This window comes from Siphateles boraxobius, unplaced genomic scaffold, assembly GCF_051911475.1.
Source record: "Siphateles boraxobius isolate OS27281-9 unplaced genomic scaffold, OSU_SipBor_1 62, whole genome shotgun sequence".
Taxonomy (NCBI): domain Eukaryota; kingdom Metazoa; phylum Chordata; class Actinopteri; order Cypriniformes; family Leuciscidae; genus Siphateles; species Siphateles boraxobius.
The window spans coordinates 292,275-314,324 of NW_027509189.1; the positions used below are offsets into that span (position 1 = coordinate 292,275).

Genomic DNA, 22,050 nt, shown 5'->3' on the forward strand with positions numbered 1-22,050 from the left:
GCACACGTCTGTTGTTGTGATGTCAGCGAGACCGAGCGATTGCAAAAAGAAAGGCTAAGGGAGTGACGGCAAATTTGACATCTTTCTCTCTTCTGACCAAACGTGATCAATCTCTTGAATTTTTTTCCTCTTTTGGAAAGTCATAAAAACACTATCATGGATTTTTTTTTTTTGGGAGCTTCTGAGGGCCCTGGAAATGTGAGAAGAGTCCATGTGTGAGTCAAACATAACGAGTACTAGTGCTAATATCACTCTTTTAGAAGAAAAGGTTCTATATGGAACCTTCAAGAGTTCCGTCAGGCCCTTTGTATATAGAACCCTTTTAGGGGTTCCATCATGGGAACATTTTATGAATTTAGTTTTAATTAGTTTATTTAGTCTTATTTGAATTCTATTTACTCATAAAGAAAAATAAATGAATTACATGTTAAACGTGGAAGTATTATGTAATACTTTTAGACCTTTAGAACCTTTCTGGCATAATAAAGTGTTCCTTCAAATTTAGTCAAGAACTCTAGAGTTCTATTTGGAATCCCACTGAAGATTTTTGCAGGAGTTGTTGGAGCTGTTGGGGTGTTACTGTGTTCTGGGATCAGTGTGGTGTGACGAGTGAAGGAATCTGTTCTGAATCCTGACCCTCGTCTCGTTAGCGTTCGGTTGCCGATATCAAAAACGACTCCGCCGCGACACGAGGGAGTCTGAGGAAGCAGCTGGTCGAGGGCATGTGTATTATTAACCAGCAGGGGCATTCTGGGAAAGATCTGCTCGCTGAATTCCCTCTGTATCAAACTAACCGTCATGTACACTCTTAAAAATAAGGGGTTTTTCACTGTGATGCCATAGATGGATGAACCATTTTGGTTCCCAAGTGAACAGAGACTGAAAATCAAGTTTTTGATGTTGTTTATATGTCTATGTGGTGTTTTTAATATGCTTTAAGACAAGCCATGTGTAAATTCATAAGTCGACAGCATTGCTGAGTATTTTCTCCTTGAAACTGAAGTGAACCAAAGACAGTCTCAAAAACACGGTTTGAAATCGCTGGTGTTTCTGACGTCACAAACTACCTTATAACCAATCAGATCAACGTGTGATCGTCAACGAGTGGATCTCTGAGCTGAGTGAGTGAGTGGAGGCGGGGCTCATTTGCATATTCATAAAACTGCGTATACTAAATAAGGCAAGGGTGTCGAGTTACATTCAAGATATTTTAAGGCATGAAGACATTTCTTTTCTAGGAAAAAAACATTTAAATATGTCATTTTGGTGATCAAAGATGAGTTTTAAGGGATAAAATAATTGACTACAGGAACAGCTTGAATGTTGATTATTTTCCTCATATTCTCCATTGTTGCGGCTCCTCTCTTCCCAGTCTGTCAGTAACGCTCTGTGTACTTCCTGTCTCTATGAAGCCCCTCCTTCTGAAAAGCACACTGTGCTCTGATTGGTCAGCTGGAGCAGTGTGTTGTGATTGGTCGAACGCTTCGAGTGTGTTTGGGAATTGTCCCGCCCCTTAACATAACCACCAGTTTAACACACTACTAATAAACTCAACCAGGCCCCGCCCCTTTATTCTGCGTATGAATTATTTAAATGAGGAATATTATGACGTGTTCGTTCCAGAAAGGGGCGTTTGAGCGAGTTCAGAAACACTGACACAGAGCAAACAGCAACATTACACTGTAAAGGGTTTTACAAGTCAAAGACCCAGAACCAGATATGATGAATGAAGACCCAGAGTCAGAATTATAATAAATTGAAGAAAAGTTTTACTGAAGATAGTTCAAGGTCTAAGATACGTCCTTGCTTCAGTTTGCGGTTTCTGATTGGCTGAGAGATCGATAAACAGTCATTTTCCACACATATACAGATAGACTGAAGCATATCTCCATGGATTAGCCAGCGGACACTCGGACCCTGAAGTTAGGCACGTCGTGACCTTCCAGGTCTCAGATTTGGGTTGCTGGTCCAGAACAACAACTCAGTCAATCTCCAATAATACCAGTGGTTTCTTAACCTGTAACCAAGAAGACCAACACACACACACACACACACACACAGCTGGATTTGACCAGGCTCTCACTATAAACAGGAGAGTCGTCTCAAAACATCAAGATAATGCGTTCTTTCTCTCAAGGAGAGCAACACTATTGACCTATGGCTAAGCCACACCCCCAAACGCGATGAGCCAATCACAGTGCGCGTAGCTAACCCAATACACTCGGACATTCTCTGCTTCCTCGTCCAATGAAATGCATTGCAGTTAGTCAGTTTTCATTCGTTTTTATATGTTTTTTCTCTTCATTTTAAGCTTAAAATGGTCACACGGTGTGCATGGAGCACACGCAACTCCGACACTAGGTGTGTTTTTTACCCTTTTCCCAACCCACATCTCAATCGAGATAAGTGTCTGGATTAAGTTATCCGGTAAACCACAACACCAACTAAACGTGGATAAATTAAACAAGGATGTCCACATCTGTTCTAAGATAAGTCAACAACATTTTTTAACATTATCTTTAACATATCTAACGTAACGTTAGCCTAACATTAGAAAACGTTAACGTTAGCTTCTAGCTGCGTTGTACATCATGTCACTTAGCTTCATTAATGTATCTGTAAATAACCGAGATAACAAATGTTAGCAATGTTGTGCTGAATGATTGAAGTAAATACTGTAGCACCAAACTAACGGAGAGGTACTCTTGGTAAAGATGGTAAAAACGCTTGTCCTGGAAACGTATGCAACTTAGACCTGTACATATTTAATTTGATCATGAACCATTAATTAAATTTTGAAGCACAACATTTTAGACAACTTTTTACCAAAATATAATCTATGTAATCTTTCTGTCTCCAAAAATCATCAATTGCCTCCTGTGAAATGTCTCCTGCTGTGAGAGCTGCCATAGCGCCTGTCACCGAATGTTGACTGTTTGTCTGAGTGAGTGGAGGGGGCGTGGCTTAGCCACAGGTCAATTGCCTTAGTAACTGGAAAGTAAGGCTTTAACAAAGAAATGGTCCTTTAAAGGGGTGGTAAAGTATGATTTCACTTTTCTAACTTTAGCTAGTGTGAAATGTTGCTGTTTGAGCATAAACAACATCTGCAAAGTTACAGCGCTCAAAGTTCAAAGCAAAGGGAGATATTTGCTTTTAAAGAAAAGGACTACAACAACCGGCTGGTAGAGACTACACGACATTCCTCCCGGGTTAGTGACATCAGCAACCCTAAAATGTACATAAGCCCCGCCCCCGGGACAGGCAGTCCATGTTGAGAAGAGGAAAAGTTGTTGTGTAAGAGTGTATTTGTGAGTCAGCTCAAACTTTAGCATCCTTCTTTTCACATGCAATAAAAAGTCACTCTGTGTGCATCTCACAACAGTTCCTATACAAGCGATTTATAGATTATCATGACAGAATATGCTAATTGAAGATAGTTAACTCCACATCAGCAACATACATTCATCAACTAACCATTCAGAGGCGTCCTGTTGCATTCTACATGTTGTCACTTCTTCTTGAGTCTCTCCATCTTTGTCTGACTCTGTTTTAACATTAAAGGCAGAACAGTTTCTGTCATTTTAGTGTGTCTGCGTGAGGTAATCGCAGCGGCTAACACGCACAAGCTCTTGAAACCCCGCCCTCTGCAGCAGCTCATTTGCATTTAAAGGGCCAGGCACAAAACGGTGCGTTTTTGCAAACCCTCAAAAAGTGACAACTTTAACATGCTATCTAAAAATATCTGTGGGGTATTTTGTGCTAAAACTTCACACACACACACTCTGGGGACATCAGAGATTTTACCATGATTTTACATGCCATTTTACCACCCCTTTAAACTGTTGGCTTCAATGAGCCCTATATGTCTTAACACGTTGAAGACCTTTCTCAAACTCAAAACAAGTGCATATATAAGCTGGGATAAATGAGCAAGCACTGTTACTGCATTCAGATATCAAATACAGACATTAAAGAATACATGAAAGAAGCATTTCATTAATCACACTGGTGACTTCTATAACAATCTCTAGAGATGTCTTTTAACTCATTTGCTATTTTAGAAGGAAAAATATTGATTAATACCGTGATTATAATCACTCATATACATTGAAGTAGCGGGATTCCTATACACCCCCTTCAACACACTGAAGAAAGATGATCTTTAAAGAACCTTTTTCCACTATAAAAACCTTGTTTGAGGCTCTTCATGGAGCCATTGATATCAATAAAGAAGCTTTATTTTTAGGAGTGTAGACACATTCGTTAGTTTGACTAGGAAATACAGCAGATTAGGGAAGTAAATGGGTTTGAAAGCTGTCGCGTGTTGGCATACATGAAGTAAGTTAAGGTAGGACACGGCAGGCAAAAACATAATGTTTTTTCACTGGTCAATTTTGTGATTTTGGGATATTTGTCTTCAATAACATGTCTTTTTTCAGACTTGTGGTGAAAAAAAGTCCGAAATACACAAATAAGGTTTTATTTTACTACACTTTGTCCATTTGCGTATGTAGATTTCTCATAAATTCATCAAAAGTTGGCGTTTTAAATCATCCCGCGATCGCTGCCGGCACCGTCATCACACACACCGTTAGAAAGCTCTCTCTCTCCTGTACAATGCTGCCGGATCCAAATATAGTCATTTACTTTTTTATCAGCAACCGATCGTGAAAGTAAAAGGGCGGATTTAACTCTAAATGCGCACTCTCGTTTTACAATATAAATCTTTAAAGCCTGTTTTCTCAAAATGACTTTTCTCTCATACTCCATGTCTGAAATCTCCACTTCAGTAACACCTATATACACCAAACTTTCCAGTCTTGTACCTAGTTATATCGTGAAGATATTTACAGAGGGATTTGTAAATATATTATTCCTAGCCTGATTTATATAACATTTTATTCCAAAAAACGGCGAAAATCATTATTTAAGGCTATTGACTGTATATTCTGATTTACAGGATAACAAAAGTAGATATTAATCCCTCAGTAAATTTTTTCCCATCTAATATGTGAACACAATGAAAAAAGAATTTTGAGCCTGGGTTTGTCCAATACTCAGATTTCGTTTCTTAAAATATATGCAAATTAGCGCATATGCAAATTATGCATTATCTAATTAAATATTTAAACATTAAATTACAGAAAACTTGTAATACATTTTTTTCTCATCTTAATGTAGGTAATTAACTGGGAAAGTTTCATGGTGATATCTGCTTGTTAAAAATGTTACCCTATTCACCTGTAGTGTGTGTGTGTGTGTGTGTGTGTGTGTGTGTGTGTGTGTGTGTGTGTGTGTGTGTGTGTGTGTGTGTGTGTGTGTGTGTGTGTGTGTGTGTGTGTGTGTGTGTGTGTGTGTGTGTGTGTGTGTGTGTGTGTGTGTGTGTGTGTCGCTCAGTCTCGTGTTCTGGCCACCATCGGCATCACTCGAGGACTCGGCGATCACGACCTGAAGGTTCACGACTCTGACATCGCTATCAAACCCTTCCTCTTGTGTTCTCCCGAGGTTTGTAATTCATCTTACACACACAAACACACTATTGATGACTTCATTACTTCATTTACTAAGAAAGACCATGGTATTATTATGTTTTTGGGAAAGGGTATGATGATATCATGTTTTGTTGACTGTGCAACATGGTAATAACGTGACTTGTTAATATCATGTTTTTTTAAACAAGGTACCATGTTACCATACCGTGTGGACATTTACCATAGTATTACCATGTTTTTGGATGCGTTTTGCATGGTATTATCATGTTTTTTGGACATTTACTATGGTATCGCGCCCCAACCCCCCCCCCCGCAAAAGATATCATGTCAAGTATCCTGAAATTGCTGTTGTCATTAAATATAAAATCATTCTGTATCAGCATCTACTGAATATAAAAGTACTATGGTATTCCCATCTGGTGCCGACACCACAGTACTTTTGCAAGGGTTTCTGGGTCAGAAATCGGGTCAGTTTTGCTTATTAACCCCTTAAGTGTCACCCCCCCCCCACACCTTTATTTGAATAGACATGAAAATTCACATTCAAAACTTAAATGGTTGTAAATGAAGAATGCTTTGAAATATAGATGTAAGATTGGTCTTGTTTTAAATTAGACATTTGGCAGATTTTTGTTGAAGTGAAATAAATTAAGAAAGTGAAACTTCTATAAAAGTTATAGAAGTTTGAGTTTATGGAAATGTACAATGTAAAAATGTAATTATTCATATTTTATATAAAATATACATTTTCAAAACATTTTGGACTCTAAAACTGCACGAAAATCAAAGCCAAAAATCTGAACAAGATGTGTTTTTAGGTTGATATCTCAAAAGATGAGCTTTCAGTGAGATCTTGTGTGTGCGCAGTACCACACTCTTCCACTAGGTGAACACCAGACTCCATCACTGCCCATATAAGGGCGCCTTGATCTGAACCATTATTTCCACAATTTTTATTGTGTAACCATCCTATTCAGAAGTAGTATGGGAAGTTTGTCAGATCTGAAGCTTCTATACGTGATATACCTCAGATATGTATATAATGTGCTGTATATCAGAGCCACAGTTGTCCTCTTGTGTGTAAGAAGGCAGTTTTGGAGTTAAAGCAGTGAAATCCTCCAGTGACACGAGTCTCTCCTCAAATCTTCTGAAGCTCTCTTGATCTGTAATTCACACGCTGTGTAAAGTTCATCCACGGTTCGTCCTGTCGTCTGCACTCTCTCTCTCTCTCTCTCTCTCTCTCTCTCTCTGCTTCTCTTTGATCTGTTTTTCTTATTCCTCCTCCTCTTCGATGCACTTTTCCCCCGTTATATGATTGTGCAACATTGTAGAACTCAGTCAACTGTGCTCTGGCTAGATCGAGTCGCTCTTCTTCTGTCTGTTGCACAAACACTGTGTGAAAGATCGAGGATGGGTCATCAAGGACAACCAGACACTTGCATCAAATATGATTAAAATATGAATATGATTAAAATATGATATATATATATATATATATAACCCAATCATAATAAATAATACAATATAACCCTATAATAAATGTAATAAATGTTATAATACACTTTTATAAATTAATACATTTTATTAGATTTTACATATTTTAATATATATATATATATATATATATATATATATATATATAATGCATTCTATTAGATATTTAAATATTTTAATGATATATAGGCCTATATATATATATATATATATATATATATATATTAGAATACTTTATAAATTAATACTTTTTTCTATAAGTAGTCTAGTCTATTATTCTAATCTCTATATTCTAAAATATATTTTAAATAAAACAATGTATAGATAATTTAATAAAAAACTGATTTATTATTTAAAAATGTTGAGTAGTTTTTTAATTTACAAAGAAATGTAAATGTACATTTAAAAGAATTAATACAACATCATATTCATGTATAATCATTTAATTATAAAATATATATCATAATGTATCATATAATAAATGAAAGTTTAATGGATTAAATAATGTTATAATTTAAACATTGAATAAAATTTAGTAATTTAAAATAAATTAAATGTGCATATTTTTAATATTTATTTTTAATTATTATAGTATCTATTTCTATCTAATAAATATATATATATGTTTAATTATTTTAATCTTTATATATAACAATTAAATAAACTAACATATAGATAATTAAATGGATTTATTATTTAAATATCAAATAAAGGTATTAATTTATCCACGTTAAATATATAATTTTTGACACTTTTTTTATTAAAAAAATGTATATAATTAATAATTATATTTGATACATTATGATTAATAATATAATTGAAATAAAATTTCTCATTTTCATGCATCACAGGATTGTTTAAGAAAGCATCTGTGAATGATTTTGCTGATTGCTGTTTTCGCTGCTGTGGATGCAGTGATGAAATCCGTCTCGGTCACGATGTGTGAGCAACACTGTCAAGAGTCTCTGACTACAACTAACAGGATTATGGGATTGTGAGCGTTTGGCCAGTCGGATGTTAAATAGAAATTCAGCTTTAACCAAAAACACTGACCGTTTGAGTGAGTTAGACAGATGAAGCTACAAGTGTGTCAGTGAGTTTACCACTGTTAAAAGCAGGAGAAGATAAAACACATCAATATTTAATAAATCATTTTTTACATTTTATAAGTACCATTTTCATTGTTACCCAATAATACACATTGTTTTTAAATTAATCAGTATCTATTTACTTTTGTTTGTGCTTTTCTCTATTTTACATATAATGTTACCTAATAAATCTTACAGTTAGCCAATTTATTTAGTTATTTGTTTTAAAATAATATATTTTGTTTGGTTACATCTGATTTTACCCTGATCTTGCCAAGAAAATAAGCGTTCTGATATGAAACAAACAAACAAACCAATAACTAAATAAATCTAATGCTCACTTAAATTTAACATTTTGGAACAATTAATTTTTTTACAAATAATAAAAATGCCCATTTATAAAATCATAAAGTAGTTTATCACTTATTAGACAACATGTCTTTGAAAAATTAATATATACAATTTTATTAAAACAATTATATTAAAACAATTATATTATTGATAATAATCACACTAAACACTTCTTCTGTTAATTTAAATAGCTAATTCGTGGAGTGTTTCAGTTGTCAAGCTACACAACAGTATAAATTCACTGATTTACTAATTATTGGCGCATGAAAATAGGATTTATTAATGTTTGTGTATTCCAATATTTCATTTCTACAGGTGAAGGTCTATAACCTGTCTCAGCATGAGCATGGCGCTGATGATGTCATGGTGCTGGCTACAGATGGACTCTGGGACGTGTTGTCCAATCAGGAAGTGGCAGAGGCGGTTTCTGGTTTCCTTGGAAACTGTGACCCTGATGACCAGCACAGGCAGGTTCCTCAGTTTTGGTTGAGTATCAACTATGTACTCGTGCGAAACAGCAAGACAGAGTACAGCATGATGGCCTGGTTTTAATATGAGATGATGAAACTTACACTCTTAAAAAATAAAGGTTCCAAAAAGTAATGTTCATAGAAGAATAATTTCTTTCCGTGAACATTTGCGGCGTCCCAATTCGCCGCGTTATGCTGCGTTCACACCAGATGCGAATAAAGCGTAAAATTCGCGCCTAGTTATACGCTTATTTCACGCAGCCGTTATTTTGAAAGCGAAAACGAGGCTCCGGTGGGAAGAAAACCGGAAGTGTCGCCTTTAATCACAGGAGAGTCGCGAATGCGATGGCGTATTGTTGTGTTTAATGTAGAAATTAGTTATTCTAAAACTGTACATACATGTCTTTCATACTTTAGGCTATATACAGTGAAATTGATTTTAAAAAAAAAATTTTTTTTGTATATAATTCAGAAAGTAAAAAAAGAAGCAGGAACGAACCATATGCACATCCTGTATTGGATATTAACATCCAGTAGTGTAAATCGCAGCAGCAGCTTCAGGTTGGTAGTCCAAGGCATTGTTGTTTATCTTTACTTCCGGGATTCTTCCCACCGGAGCCTCGCTTTCGATTTCAAAATGGCGGCTGCGTGAAATCAGCGTATACGCTTGAACACTTTGAATCCATTCTCGCGTCAAGAGCGAAATTGACGCGCGTAAAAAACAAAAGTTTGAAGCGAAATTTACGCGCGTTGGAGGCGAAATCCGTTGGCGGCCATCTTTTTACAAGACGGCAAATGTTGATCAAGCATTCATCGAGAGAGTCAGCGCTCTGTATTTGCTCTGGAGAGCAGAACAGCGGTTTAGGGATCATCGTCGCCGTATTTGGGTCCACCTGACCCTTCGAAGGCGAACCCAGTTCGGCGAGTTTCACCAGTTGCTCCAGGAGCTGCGTCTGGATGACGGCCGCTTTCAGCGGTACTTCCGCCTGTCCCGCGCCCAGTTTGATGACCTGCTGTCCCGCTTCGAAACGAGGATCACCCTCGCCCTCACGCACCTAACTGTCATTTATTTTTGTTTTGATGATAAATGGAGCCAGCCTAGGCTACTACAAAAGTGATTAAACTGTCCTTTGATTTTTTTTTCCCTCACACAACACTGTCCAGACACGAACTATGTTCTTGCACTGTAGTATGTTGGTTGTCTTTAGATTATATGAAACATTATTATTATTCTAATGTAGAGTAGATATGGAATAAATAGCATTCAATACACATTTTAATGTCTCATATTAAAATCAAGTTTTTATGTGATAAAATATTCACTTCACCACGTGACAGCAGCAAACTGACGCGAACTGGCGCGAACTGACGCCAAAGTTCATATTTTTTAACTGGGGCGGCAGACGCGAATTCGCGTCAAATGCGTGAATGCACAAAAAGCACTAAATAAAATCATACGCGCGTAACGCACCAGGGGCTCAATTCGCGTCATTCGCACGAACGAGGCGAATTCACTGTAAACTGACCTGTCAATCATCCTGTCACTGTAAACTGCCCTGTCAATCATCCTGTCACTGTAAACTGCCCTGTCAATCATCCTGTCACTGTAAACTGACCTGTCAATCATCCTGTCACTGTAAACTGCCCTGTCAATATTCCTGTCACTGTAAACTGACCTGTCAATCATCCTGTCACTGTAAACTGACCTGTCAATCATCCTGTCACTGTAAACTGCTGTGTCAATCATCCTGTCACTGTAAACTGACTTGTCAATCATCCTGTCACTGTAAACTGACCTGTCAATCATCTTGTAACCGTAAACTGCCCTGTCAATCATCCTGTCACTGTAAACTGCCCTGTCAATCATCTTGTAACCGTAAACTGCCCTGTCAATCATCCTGTCACTGTAAACTGACCTGTCAATCATCCTGTCTCTGTAAACTGCCCTGTCAATCATCCTGTCACTGTAAACTGACCTGTCAATCATCTTGTAACCGTAAACTGCCCTGTCAATCATCTCGTCACAGTTAAAATTCTCCATTCAATCTAATTTAATTTCCTAGCGTTTCGGAGAGAGATGTTGTCGCACGTTCATCTGCAGTCGTGGGTCTTTCATGCGGAGACACTCCTCATATTTTTGTAATTTGAATATAATGATGCATTTAAAAGGTAATGGCTAAACGTATCTTTACAAAAGTTCACAATGCTGCTGCAGATGCAATATAATGTAGACAACGTTGAATTTTCGTTAGATTAGATAATGATAATCAATCACTCAAACCCCTTTATCTAAACCTCTCTACATAACCGCCGGACTCGCGCGTCCTCCATGTTTGTAGTTTTTTAACACTTTTCACTCGTGTTTTTAGAAACTAGTTCCTGTAAATGTAATGCGATCATTGAGATGCAAGAGTAGTTTGATTCCTATCATTATTCTCTCAACAGACATTTACATCGATAGTCTGGCGTTATAATTTATTTGCTTTTGGTGTACTGTGGAGTGGGTAAAATTGTTTTTAATGGCAGGCTAGCAGATACCGTTGAATCGCGCTAGCCTAGCATCGGCGAACTATGCAACTGGAGGGACTGGATGAAATTTTTTGAAAACGGTCTCCACTGATAAATAACACCCAGGCTAACTTGGAAATGAGGTCCGATGTCCAAAATCCTGAACCGCCCTTTAATTGTGAGAGACTGATCTGAAGAGTATCATTGTTTTTCAGGTACACTATGGCGGCTCAAGACCTGGTGATGAAGGCCAGAGGAGTCTTGAAGGACCGAGGTTGGAGAATCGCTGGAGACCGGCTGGGCTCTGGAGATGATATCTCGGTCTTCATAATTCCTCTAATGAACCATAGTAAACAGCCTCAGTCGAGCTGACCAATCAGGAGGCAGGGCGCCAACCGAATGGGACTGAATCCGTCTCTAACACGACGCTCAGATGCTCACACAGCGTCTTGCTGGAGTTTGTGGAACTCGCTCTGCGTTTGAGCTCATTTACAACACGGACATTTGCTTTAAGACTTAAAAGTCGACATCTACTGACTTTGAAGACCCACGTCAACGTTCCCAACCTCCGCGTGGGATGATGGGATCAGTATATAAGTTATAACTTTGCACAATGACTGAAGGAGTTGTCCGACTCTTTGAAGTTCTCCGTGGACAGATGCGCACCCACCGCAGTTTGTTTATCCACACTCATCTGGCAGCTAGGCGGAAACAACCGTGTTTTGTTTGTCCTTTCAGGATATTCATTTATCCTTTGAATGTTTAGTTTGTGGTTTTCCTTCTTTTTGCGTTCCTTGAAAAAAATCAAAGCAATTCTGGCTGTTATTTGTACATCCTGTTTTAAAAGACTAAAAACCAGGACTTTTTTGTTTCTCTTGTGCGCTGTATATTTGCAATAGCTAAATAATGCCGACTTAATCTTCCACTCATCTCAGTTAGATGATTTTTAGGATGTGTCAGTGGAGAAGTGTGTTCAGCGAGCATTACCTTTGATTTCTGTACGTGAATTAACACCTACCTGCAATCTGTTCTTCAGGACCCCCGTGTGGAGGTTCGCGGAGGTCTGACTAGCGCTACATCATGTTCACAGTGGCACCTTCCTCTTCTACAGCACAAACCCGCTGTGAGCATTTGGAAAGGCTTTCGTATACACACACACACACATAATGTGCAAACACACATATATACACACTCCCCAAGAGAGTGGCCATCTGGTCAGCACAACCTGAGTGTGACCAAAACAAGACTAATTTGGCCATAGATTTAAGTGTGTGTGTGTGTGTGTGTGTGTGTGTGTGTGTGTGTGTGTGTGTGTGTGTGTGTGTGTGTGTGTGTGTGCGCAGCTCTCTAACACTTTAGCGCAGTCGTTTGTGTGGGTGGACGGCACTGCAAGGGTATCACATGCTTACTAAAGGCACATACTGGGATGTGCACACACACATGCACTGCAACAATGATTCATACACTGCTTATGTGGCTCCATTAATGCTTATTGAAATGGCCGACAGATTTTTAATAAAAACTCAAGATGTTTCTAAATGTTTCTAAAATGACAGGAATAATTTCAAATGTTTAGCCAAATGATGTACTCCCTGTGTAAAACAAAAAAATTCCAGACAGCTGTTAAATGAATAAAGTCGTAGGTTCACATCAAACCACACATGTTGTCATTATTGACCATGGCTTCTATTGTATGTGATACAATACACAGTTATTCAGTTATTGTTTATCAGTTATTCGCTGATAACTTCCCGCCGCGCTTTTCGAAACTTATTGGCTCTTCTGCAAATTAAAATTTGCATTGCATTAAGCGCCAAATTTGTTTTTGATTTGTGAGCTGGAGATTTTGAGTAATGATTTAGTTTTGATTGAGAAACGGACCATAATGACACAATGCTAGACTACTTTTTTGGTTTTAATGGACTTTTAAGGGAGGTAAACCATTTTGGCGCGAATAAAATCAATGCAGTTAAGGATAGCCGCATCTCTGATGTTGATTAAGTCATATAAAACACTAAAATGAGTTTAAAAATACTCAAATTAAATGTGAGCTTAATTACTGTAAGACAGAACAGCACTGAATGACTTGTGTTTCATTTGCATAATATCCCAGCAAGCAATAGCCATCATTTCAGTTAACTATAGACCCGATATAGTCCGGCTGAGTAATAACTTGCGAGATGTTTGATATTCCATCATGTAAGTAAAGTAAACAGTGATTACAAGGTGTTTGGTTTCATTTCTTTATCTAATTGAATAGTCTATTCTAGGGCTATGGTTTAGATGATTTCACTGACTGGCCAAATTTTGCCTTGTTTTAGCCTAGACGTTTTAGCCTGTGTTTCAACGGCAATCGGACGTCTTTTAAACGTAAAATTGCTTATATGGCATCCATCTTGAATAAGTCATTTGGTGTTTAGTCTTTTTTTGTAATGGGAACCGACACAACATGTTTTAGTGTTGAGGAAAAGCATACGGATTTGGGGGAGTGAAGGAAGAGATTGATTTTCATTTTTTGGTAATTTACCCTTAACGATTCTGTCCAACAGAGAAAGATGATCTGCTAATTACATGTAATGTTGGCAAACCTCCTCTGAGAATAAAACCTTCCTTGGCGAAGAAGTAACTGTCTAGCCTTATGATCTGAAATTGAGTTGAAGTTCACATATTTGACAAATGCATGGATTTGCCAACAGCTGAGGTGATAATATTCCCAGATTTACGATCTTGAAACGTCAGCGGTGGATTTAAACCCTGTTCGAACATGAACGTCTTTAAAACACTTGTAGAAGTGAGTTTCTGAAGGACAGCGTTTTATCTCTAGGTCGTGAACCTTAGAAGTGTAAAACTGAAGGATCTTCTCAGATTTTCCCGAATGGCTTTGAGCATACGTGCTGCATTCACTGCATGAATGACGTCAGCACATTATCTACACTAATCATGCACTTCCGCAATGAAAACCAGTAAACTGCGACCACTTCCAGCACATGCTCCAGATCAAGAGTCAGATAGAGATTCATTTATAGCAGTTAACACACGTAAGATGTTAGTTCAGATTTGTGTTTATCAATATTATTTTAGAACCTCTAATACTATACACGTATTGATGATATATTGGTACTTCCCTTTTTTGGGATAACACTGGAATGTTGATTCAGATCAAGATATTGTAGTCATATTTCTAAGTTACAGTTTAACCGAGGTCTTCAGGGTTAAATGAGGATAACCCTTTCATCAGAGCACATCACCACATGTAGGCTACATTGTCTGCACTTTTTCTTCAAGGATTGAATTATTAACGTACACTAGATGCACGTGCTCAGGTTGAGTAGTCCAAACCATCCCAGGTAATGTCGTTCGGTACCACGTGACGTCACGATCGATGATTCTATGGTAGTGGGCAGAAAGAGCCACGTCAGAGCTCTCTTCATAGCAACAGTAGAGTATGACCTACATGTATTAGCCATCCCAAGGGCAAAATCAAGTATCTATTAAAATTAATAACCCTTACCCTACCCGTCGTGTTCCCGAGGGTAATACCTGCTTTTCTGCTGTGCTCGACAGAAAAACTGAAGAAAACTGGGGCATATGGCCAATCCCCATTAATTCACAACTCAGTGGCAAAAAGAAAGGATCATTAAAAAAAAAACAAAGATTAATAGAAGCAAAAAAGACACTTAAGACAGCAATGTGTTTCATAAGTTACACATTTATTGAATTTAAATTAGACTTACCATGGAGCACACGTTTACAACTCTCAGAACAATTTTAACATGCACACAACACAACATGATGACTATATCACACACATATCACATAAAAACATATTTTTCCCCAGAAGATTTGGATTCCAACGCGATTTCCAGCTTGGGAAGAGTGTATCCAGCACTGGCAAGGGAGTAGCTTGCGCAGTCATCTCCATAACGGGCAATGTCACATCCCAACCAACAGCACAAACTACTACCTCAGCCAGTACACGGATAAATCACTTTCATAACCCGTAGAAGGCAGGGAATTCGAATCCGTTTAAAAAGAATTCCAAGAAATCGCGCTGAACGTTCTTGAGCGCGCGAAGATTCCGAGCTGAATGGTCGTAGTACTCGTCTCGTGAGCGGGCTACACTCCCTTCAGCTGCTCTGTCATTGGCTGGGAGCGCAGCCAATGGGGTGTCAGAGGGACACCGCCCACGACACACACACCCCCAAAAGTGGCCACGCCTCTGGCATTCTTCAGCCAATGGCGGTGTCCTGACTTCACCCGAGACTTTGAGCACGTGATTTTGAATGAGTTGATTTTTTTTATTGACACTCACTTACCTACTTACTGTAAAGATCTCATAAGATAAGACTCGTGCGTAACACAACAGCCCTTAAATCATATAATCTTCTGAGGGTGTTTTTGTTGATAACCCCCATGGGTAATATTTCATTGATTATTCAATTCCCTTTTTTCCCTTTGCATTTCTTTAGGATTATGGTGTTTATCTATACGGTTTGCTGCTATATGGACTATTAGAAGTACTGCGATGAGATAAGATACACCTTTATCGGTCACCCTTTCTGATAATAGACATGAAAAATGACTATCCAAACTTAAATGGTTGTAATTCAAGAATGCTTTGTAATATAGACCTGATCTTTATAGAAGACTATTATATAAGATTATTCCTGAAAAATTAAAGTATGAAAAAGTTATGGAAGTTTAAATGTACTGTAAATCAAATGTACTGTACAAAATATATATTTTTATTTTATGTGTGTATATATACATATATATATATTTATTTTGTACAAGCATTTTCAGATCATAAAAAAACAATTCAGTAAAAATATATTATAAAACGGATGGTTCTGGTCCTGGATGCTGATTGGTCAATACAGCGTTTCAGTCGTACTGAGGCAAAATGGCTTCGTCCAATAACATAAAAATCGTGCCGTTAACTCAAAACTGAAGACAATTTGAATGAGAATCCAATTGTTTTTTGTTTTTTTAGGCTGTAAAGCAAATGCAAGTGAAATCAGTTCATCCATGTGCACTGACGTTTTTTCAGGATTAAGATTTTAGGTCAAATGTAAATGGGAAATGTATTTAATGTAGAGTGGAAAACATTTTAGGTGTAGTTTTTTAATCAGTTTTTGTCTCGTTTTAAATAGTTTTGTGGTGATTTTGTTTTCAACGCCCAAATATTCTCAATTAATGCAAGCATGCATTATAATAAAATAGTTTAAAGTAGTTTTAGATGCAGTATAGCGTGTCGAACACAGGACAGGTGCTGGCATCCTGATCAATTACATCCTGCGGTAATTACTGCCTGACTACGTTAAAACACTTATTTAATGCTCCATGAAGATTCAAAAAAGCTTTTTTCACATTCATATTTCAACGTAAATAATCTTCTGACCTACTGGAAGTGAAATATGTGTAATGAATAACCAGATGAGTGATGCGTTTGATGTTCATAGAACTGTACCATTTATTATTGTACACACACCGGGTTCAACCCTTCTCAATGCGGCTAAAGATGACATGGAATGTTACAGTAACATCTTGCATAAAGTTCATTGCTGTTGAGAAAATTTCACACACAAAAAAACATCCTTCATGTATTTATTACGATGTTTCCGTTCTCTCTTTTTAAATGATTTTTTGGATTTGATTTTTTAATCCAAATACGTTATTCTTAATTTAACACTATCACCAAACACTGTACATTAAGGGGGGGGGGGGGGACCAGAAAACCCATAAAAACAACAAACACTGCAAATTTAACGTAGCAGTTAATACAGGCCAATCAGAGTCTACCGTCAGCTCGTATTAGAAGAAGCTTAGAATGATGGGATTTGGAGCTGTCAATCAACAGTTTGCCATGACGATGGAGTCCTCGCGCGTGGTGTATGAAACAGTCACATTCATGTTTGCGGTGGAATAAAAACGTTCAGTCACGATTCGCCGTTCTGCACTTTGGAGACGGGTGGTTGCATGAAGTCTTTGAAGGGCCCGAGGGCGTCTCTGAGGGCGGAGCTCACTTCAGGAGACGAGCATGTGATGCACTCCACCAGCGTCGGGTACAGCGCGATCACCTGAGCCCACACGTTCCCGTCCACTGACGCCCGGACAGAGAAGAGGAAGAGATGAGCACAAACATGGATGCAAAACTCGTAGCTCGTCTGTGATCAGGGCTTGACATTAACCTGTGTGTATTTCAGGAGTGGTGTTTAACGCGTCACTCCTACTAGCCACTTTAAGGGCGCGTGTCCACCAGAGCGTTTTTAGCCGGCTGAAAACGCTGGGCGCTCTGCTGAAAATGCCTAGCTGTGGGCGCCTGAGAGCGTTTTGGCAGCTCAGCATTTTTTGTTTCTTCAGTTGAGACACTTTGCTTGTTATGATGCGGAATACCCGCGAAAGTGTTACTAGTATCTCATTTCACACATATTTTGTTATCGATTCTATATTAAAATGTCGATACAATGTAACGTATTTTCTCTGGCTCTTGTTTTAAATTATTTTGTTCCGTTATTATGCTTGTTGTTGTCTTCTGTTGACGTTGAACAAGCAGAATGTGGCGGTTGGTCAGTGTGATATTAGTCCCGCCCCTCCTCCACTGTGATTGGACGGTTGGGTAAAAAGTGACAGTGATGAGCGCTGCGTTTTACCCAAAGTTTAACATTCTTCAACTCTTGGCGACCAGTAAAAAACACCGGGCGTTCAGCGCTTCAGCGTGAAAAAACGCTTAGCGCCTCGTTACGCTCATGGCGTTTAAAAAACGCGGCGCTCCCATTGAAAACAATTGGAAAAATACGGCAGCTGCGTGAAAAAGTGCTTTGGTGGACACACGGACTAAGGGTTGAATTTTATATATACATTGGTAACACTTTAACTAATGAACCTTACCTTTAACATTAACAAAGATTAATAAATACTGTAACATGTATTGCTCATTATTAGTTCATGTTTGTTAATAAAAATACAGTTGTTCATTGTATGTTCATGTTAGTTCAGTGTGCATCAACTGAAGTTAACAAATACAACCGTGCAAATTGTGATTTTGATAATGTATTAGTAAATGTTGAAATTTATTTTAATATTAATATTATAATTAATATTAACTAAGATTAATTAATGCTGTAGAAGTATTGTTCATTCTTAGTTCATGTTAACTAATGAACCTTATTGTAAAGTGTTACCTATACATTTTTCAATTTTAGTCTTTTAATATGGTATCTGAAATAAACTAAGTGCAATGTGTTGTCAAAAATATCGATATTTCGATACATAAACGCGTCCAATACTCATTTCCTGCAGAATTGATACACGATACCAGCTGCTATTTCTCTCCGACAGCGAGTGACACACAAACCCGCCTCTCCTCACTCACTCGCTTCATTTGCTCCGGATTAATATTGTTGCTGCTACAGGGCTTGAATTTCAGGGTGGTATTGCTCATTCAATTATTTATTCCCGCAGATTTTGTGCTCAAACACCCAAAGTGCAGCACATAAAGACGTCTCTCAGGACTAAATTTGGTTATTGCGCTTAAAACAGTTAAATACACACAAAATAATGTAAAATGGCAGGCTTGGCGAGTTTTCAGGTAAACAGTTATGTTTTAAGTGAATGTAAAAAGTCGAGAAAGAAAACGCATGTGTAATGGATCCGTGCGTCAGATCTTAAACGGACAGCAGCCTAATAAACCTGCTGACAAATTATGAGAGAATATTAAAAATATCTATATGGCGGTTTTTCCCCATGGTATTGATGTCAGAATTGTGACCAGAGAAAATGGCAAGTAACTTTGGAAAACCAGTAGCCACAGTGTGAAAAGATAATGTCAAGCCCGGCCTATGATGCCTCAAAATGCTGTCTAGGTAGGCAACTCACTAGTGTTTGAGACAAAATAGAATCTTTTGCAATGTTTCACGTTTATGTTTCACGTAAATGCAGAAGTTCTTCATGGTTGTGTTCAAATAATCCGAAGGAAAAACCCATCTCACCGTTCTCTGGTTGAGTCTTTTTCAAGGAATCCATGAGTGTGCTGATGGCTTTTAACACAAAGATGATCTCAGTCACTTGTTGCCTAGAGGATTAAAAAAGAAATAGTGACGAACACTCAGAATCAAGTCCTGTGCAATTTAGTTAGTGAAAACATGGAGAAAGCGAATGTTGTATGTCCAGCGCACATTTCTATGGAAGCTCGTTTCTGCCACAGAATAAAAACAAAACGGGTATTTGTGACTTTTTTCAAGCCCCCATATACATTTCATCCCAAAAGCCAAAGAAAGAAAATAATCATCTTGGATTAAGAATGTAAGCCTAATTTTAGAAATAGGATTTTTTTTTTGCATTATATAATTTTCATGATATTAAAGCACATTTATTCATCAAAATAATATCATTCTCATTGTAATGCAAAACAAATAAAAACATTGATATATTATTTTAATTAGCATTTATAATGTAGCATTTTCTTTCAGATTTTACTGTAATTTTATTACCTATTGCCCAAAACTTCCTAAAAATTCGAGCTCGACCGATAATTGGTTTTACCGAAATTTTGCATCGGCTTTGTAATATCGGATTCACCGATAAATGTAGAATCCTCAAAAATTGTACACTGTTATTTGTATAGCGCTTTTCAAAGAGATAGTTTCAAAGCAGCATTACAGAAAAAGCACGTTCCATTGATACAAAGTCTTTTGAGCAATAAACGGGGAACCTAGCCTTAAATCCTTTATGCAAAATGTAAATATTAATGAAAATATTTTGGCCGATACCGATAATTCTTTATATTTGAAAGCGGATAACCGATATATTGGCCGATAAATCTAAATCCAAATTTTCATATAATTTTTGAGAGTCTGATTACAAAAATCCTAAACACACAATTATATTGTTCTCATTATAATTTTATGTAGACGATATGACAGATTTGCGCTGCACATGTTGCACTTAACCGTATTTTCATTTTTAAAATGATTCCAATAATTTTTCAAGTAATTAAAAACCATACTGTTGAACAGCGCGCATCTGAAGTGTCTCAGCTGAAGGAAATAATATTATTTATCAGCTTTATTATATAGGCCAAATTTCTTTATCAGGCCGATAACATAAAACATTAACATATATCGACCGATACGGTGCGGTGGCCGATATATCGGGCATCCCTAATTTTTTTCTTTATGCAAAATGTTAAGTGGTGGGGAGGGGAGGAAAAGAGTCCTATTTTGAAAGGCTCAGTGTGTGTGTGTGTGTGTGTGTGTGTGTGTGTTCTCGTGAGCTGACCTGGGCAGCGGGCAGCGTCCACTGAGTCTCTCGTCCTCCACGAAGCGCCGGAGCACGTCTTGCGCCCGTTGCAGCAGCACTGACAGAGCCATACGGGAGATGTAGCCCTCCTGCGGCGTCGACACCTTATTACTGAAGGAGAACTGCAGCAGCGTCTCGAAACACACTTTAGAGAACTCCTCTCGCATACGGATGTCCATTTCAGCCTCTGCCCGGGATGAGAGCGGACAGTTAGTGCATTCATACTCCAGTCCCTGCTTCGTAAAAGTTATCGAACGACTTTAAAGGGGTCATGAATTAAGAAATTGAATTTTCCTTGATCTTTTGACATATAAGAGCTCATTGTACTATAAAAACATACTCTGAGTTTCAGAACTCAAAACTTCCTCATCTAAAAACAGCCTTCATTGAAAGCAAGTCCAGAAATGACTCGCTTCAGATTTTGTCACATTATGATGTCATAGTCAGATCGACGCCTACTTCTACATCATCGCCTCTTTAGCCCCGCCCACCGTTTCGCACATGTCACGTAGTAGTAAATACGGGACAGATGCAAACACAGGATTACTCCAGCAACAAAACCACACAGACGCATCTGAGGATTACAAGACGTTTTGAAGTGCAAAGTAGTGGAAACACAGTCTTTGTGATCCTAACATTAAGAAAGCATGGATGAACTTTCTTTTTAACAAAGTTCCAGCCAGATCATGTCATTAAAACTGTGGCTTTGTTTTTAAACTAGACTTTTCAGTGAGACTGAAAATAAAATATGAGGCATTGCCGACTATATTGGATCTCACAGTAATGTCACAACTCAAGTGTGAGTAACAGTGTGTCACTATTGCTTTGTCTGTGACAGATGTTTGATACGTGTATGGTGTTTATACTGTCGTGACGCAGTCAAACTGTAAATAGCTGTGATTTGCTGTTCTTTCCTTTGCTTCGGCATTCATGGGGTTAATGTGTTGGATTATCAGATACATATAATCAAAGATGCGGATAAATGAGATGTTTAGTGACGTTTAAGATGTTAAATAATTTGAGTTTAGAGTTTAGTGTATTTGTTTTTGTGTAGACTTGTCATGTTTTTGTTCCCTGCAATGTATTGTATAGTTGTGCATGTGTATCTTATGGTCATGCGTACGTATGTATTTCCATATTTATATTGTTTAATTTCTATGTATTTTGTGTATTGTACCCTCAAGAATGAATAAAAAAATGAATACAGAAGAAAGCACGTACATTATGCTGCTTTTGTTATTGTTTTGAACAAAGACATTCGCTATAATCCTGAATAAAAGCTTCTGCGGGCGTCATCTTCTGTTTTGTCATCAGTAACATTTCATTTTATTTAAAACACTGCACTGC

The 22,050-nt window shown here is 37.7% G+C and overlaps 2 protein-coding genes across 5 annotated transcripts in view; one reads left to right on the plus strand and one right to left on the minus strand.

Annotated features, from left to right (window-relative positions):
- Positions 1-13,058, plus strand: part of ppm1h (protein phosphatase, Mg2+/Mn2+ dependent, 1H) — a 40,911-nt gene extending 27,853 nt beyond the window's left edge. For both annotated transcript variants that reach the window (XM_077209756.1, XM_077209757.1), the window contains exons 8-10: positions 5,398-5,505; positions 8,741-8,892; positions 11,619-13,058. In XM_077209756.1, coding sequence (XP_077065871.1) covers positions 5,398-5,505; positions 8,741-8,892; positions 11,619-11,775 — 417 coding nt within the window. In that variant the 3' untranslated portion in view covers positions 11,776-13,058. The remainder of the gene's footprint in view (positions 1-5,397; positions 5,506-8,740; positions 8,893-11,618) is intronic.
- Positions 13,059-16,851: 3,793 nt separating this feature from the next.
- The window catches only part of mon2 (MON2 homolog, regulator of endosome-to-Golgi trafficking), a 64,562-nt gene continuing 59,363 nt past the window's right edge, over positions 16,852-22,050 (minus strand). For all 3 annotated transcript variants that reach the window (XR_013196490.1, XM_077209759.1, XM_077209758.1), the window contains 3 exons: positions 20,683-20,890; positions 19,395-19,477; positions 16,852-17,506 (listed from right to left, as the gene is read on the minus strand). Coding sequence is in view for 2 of the 3 variants with exons in the window: in XM_077209759.1 (XP_077065874.1) it covers positions 17,343-17,506; positions 19,395-19,477; positions 20,683-20,890 (455 nt within the window). In the remaining variant the exon portion in view is untranslated. The remainder of the gene's footprint in view (positions 17,507-19,394; positions 19,478-20,682; positions 20,891-22,050) is intronic.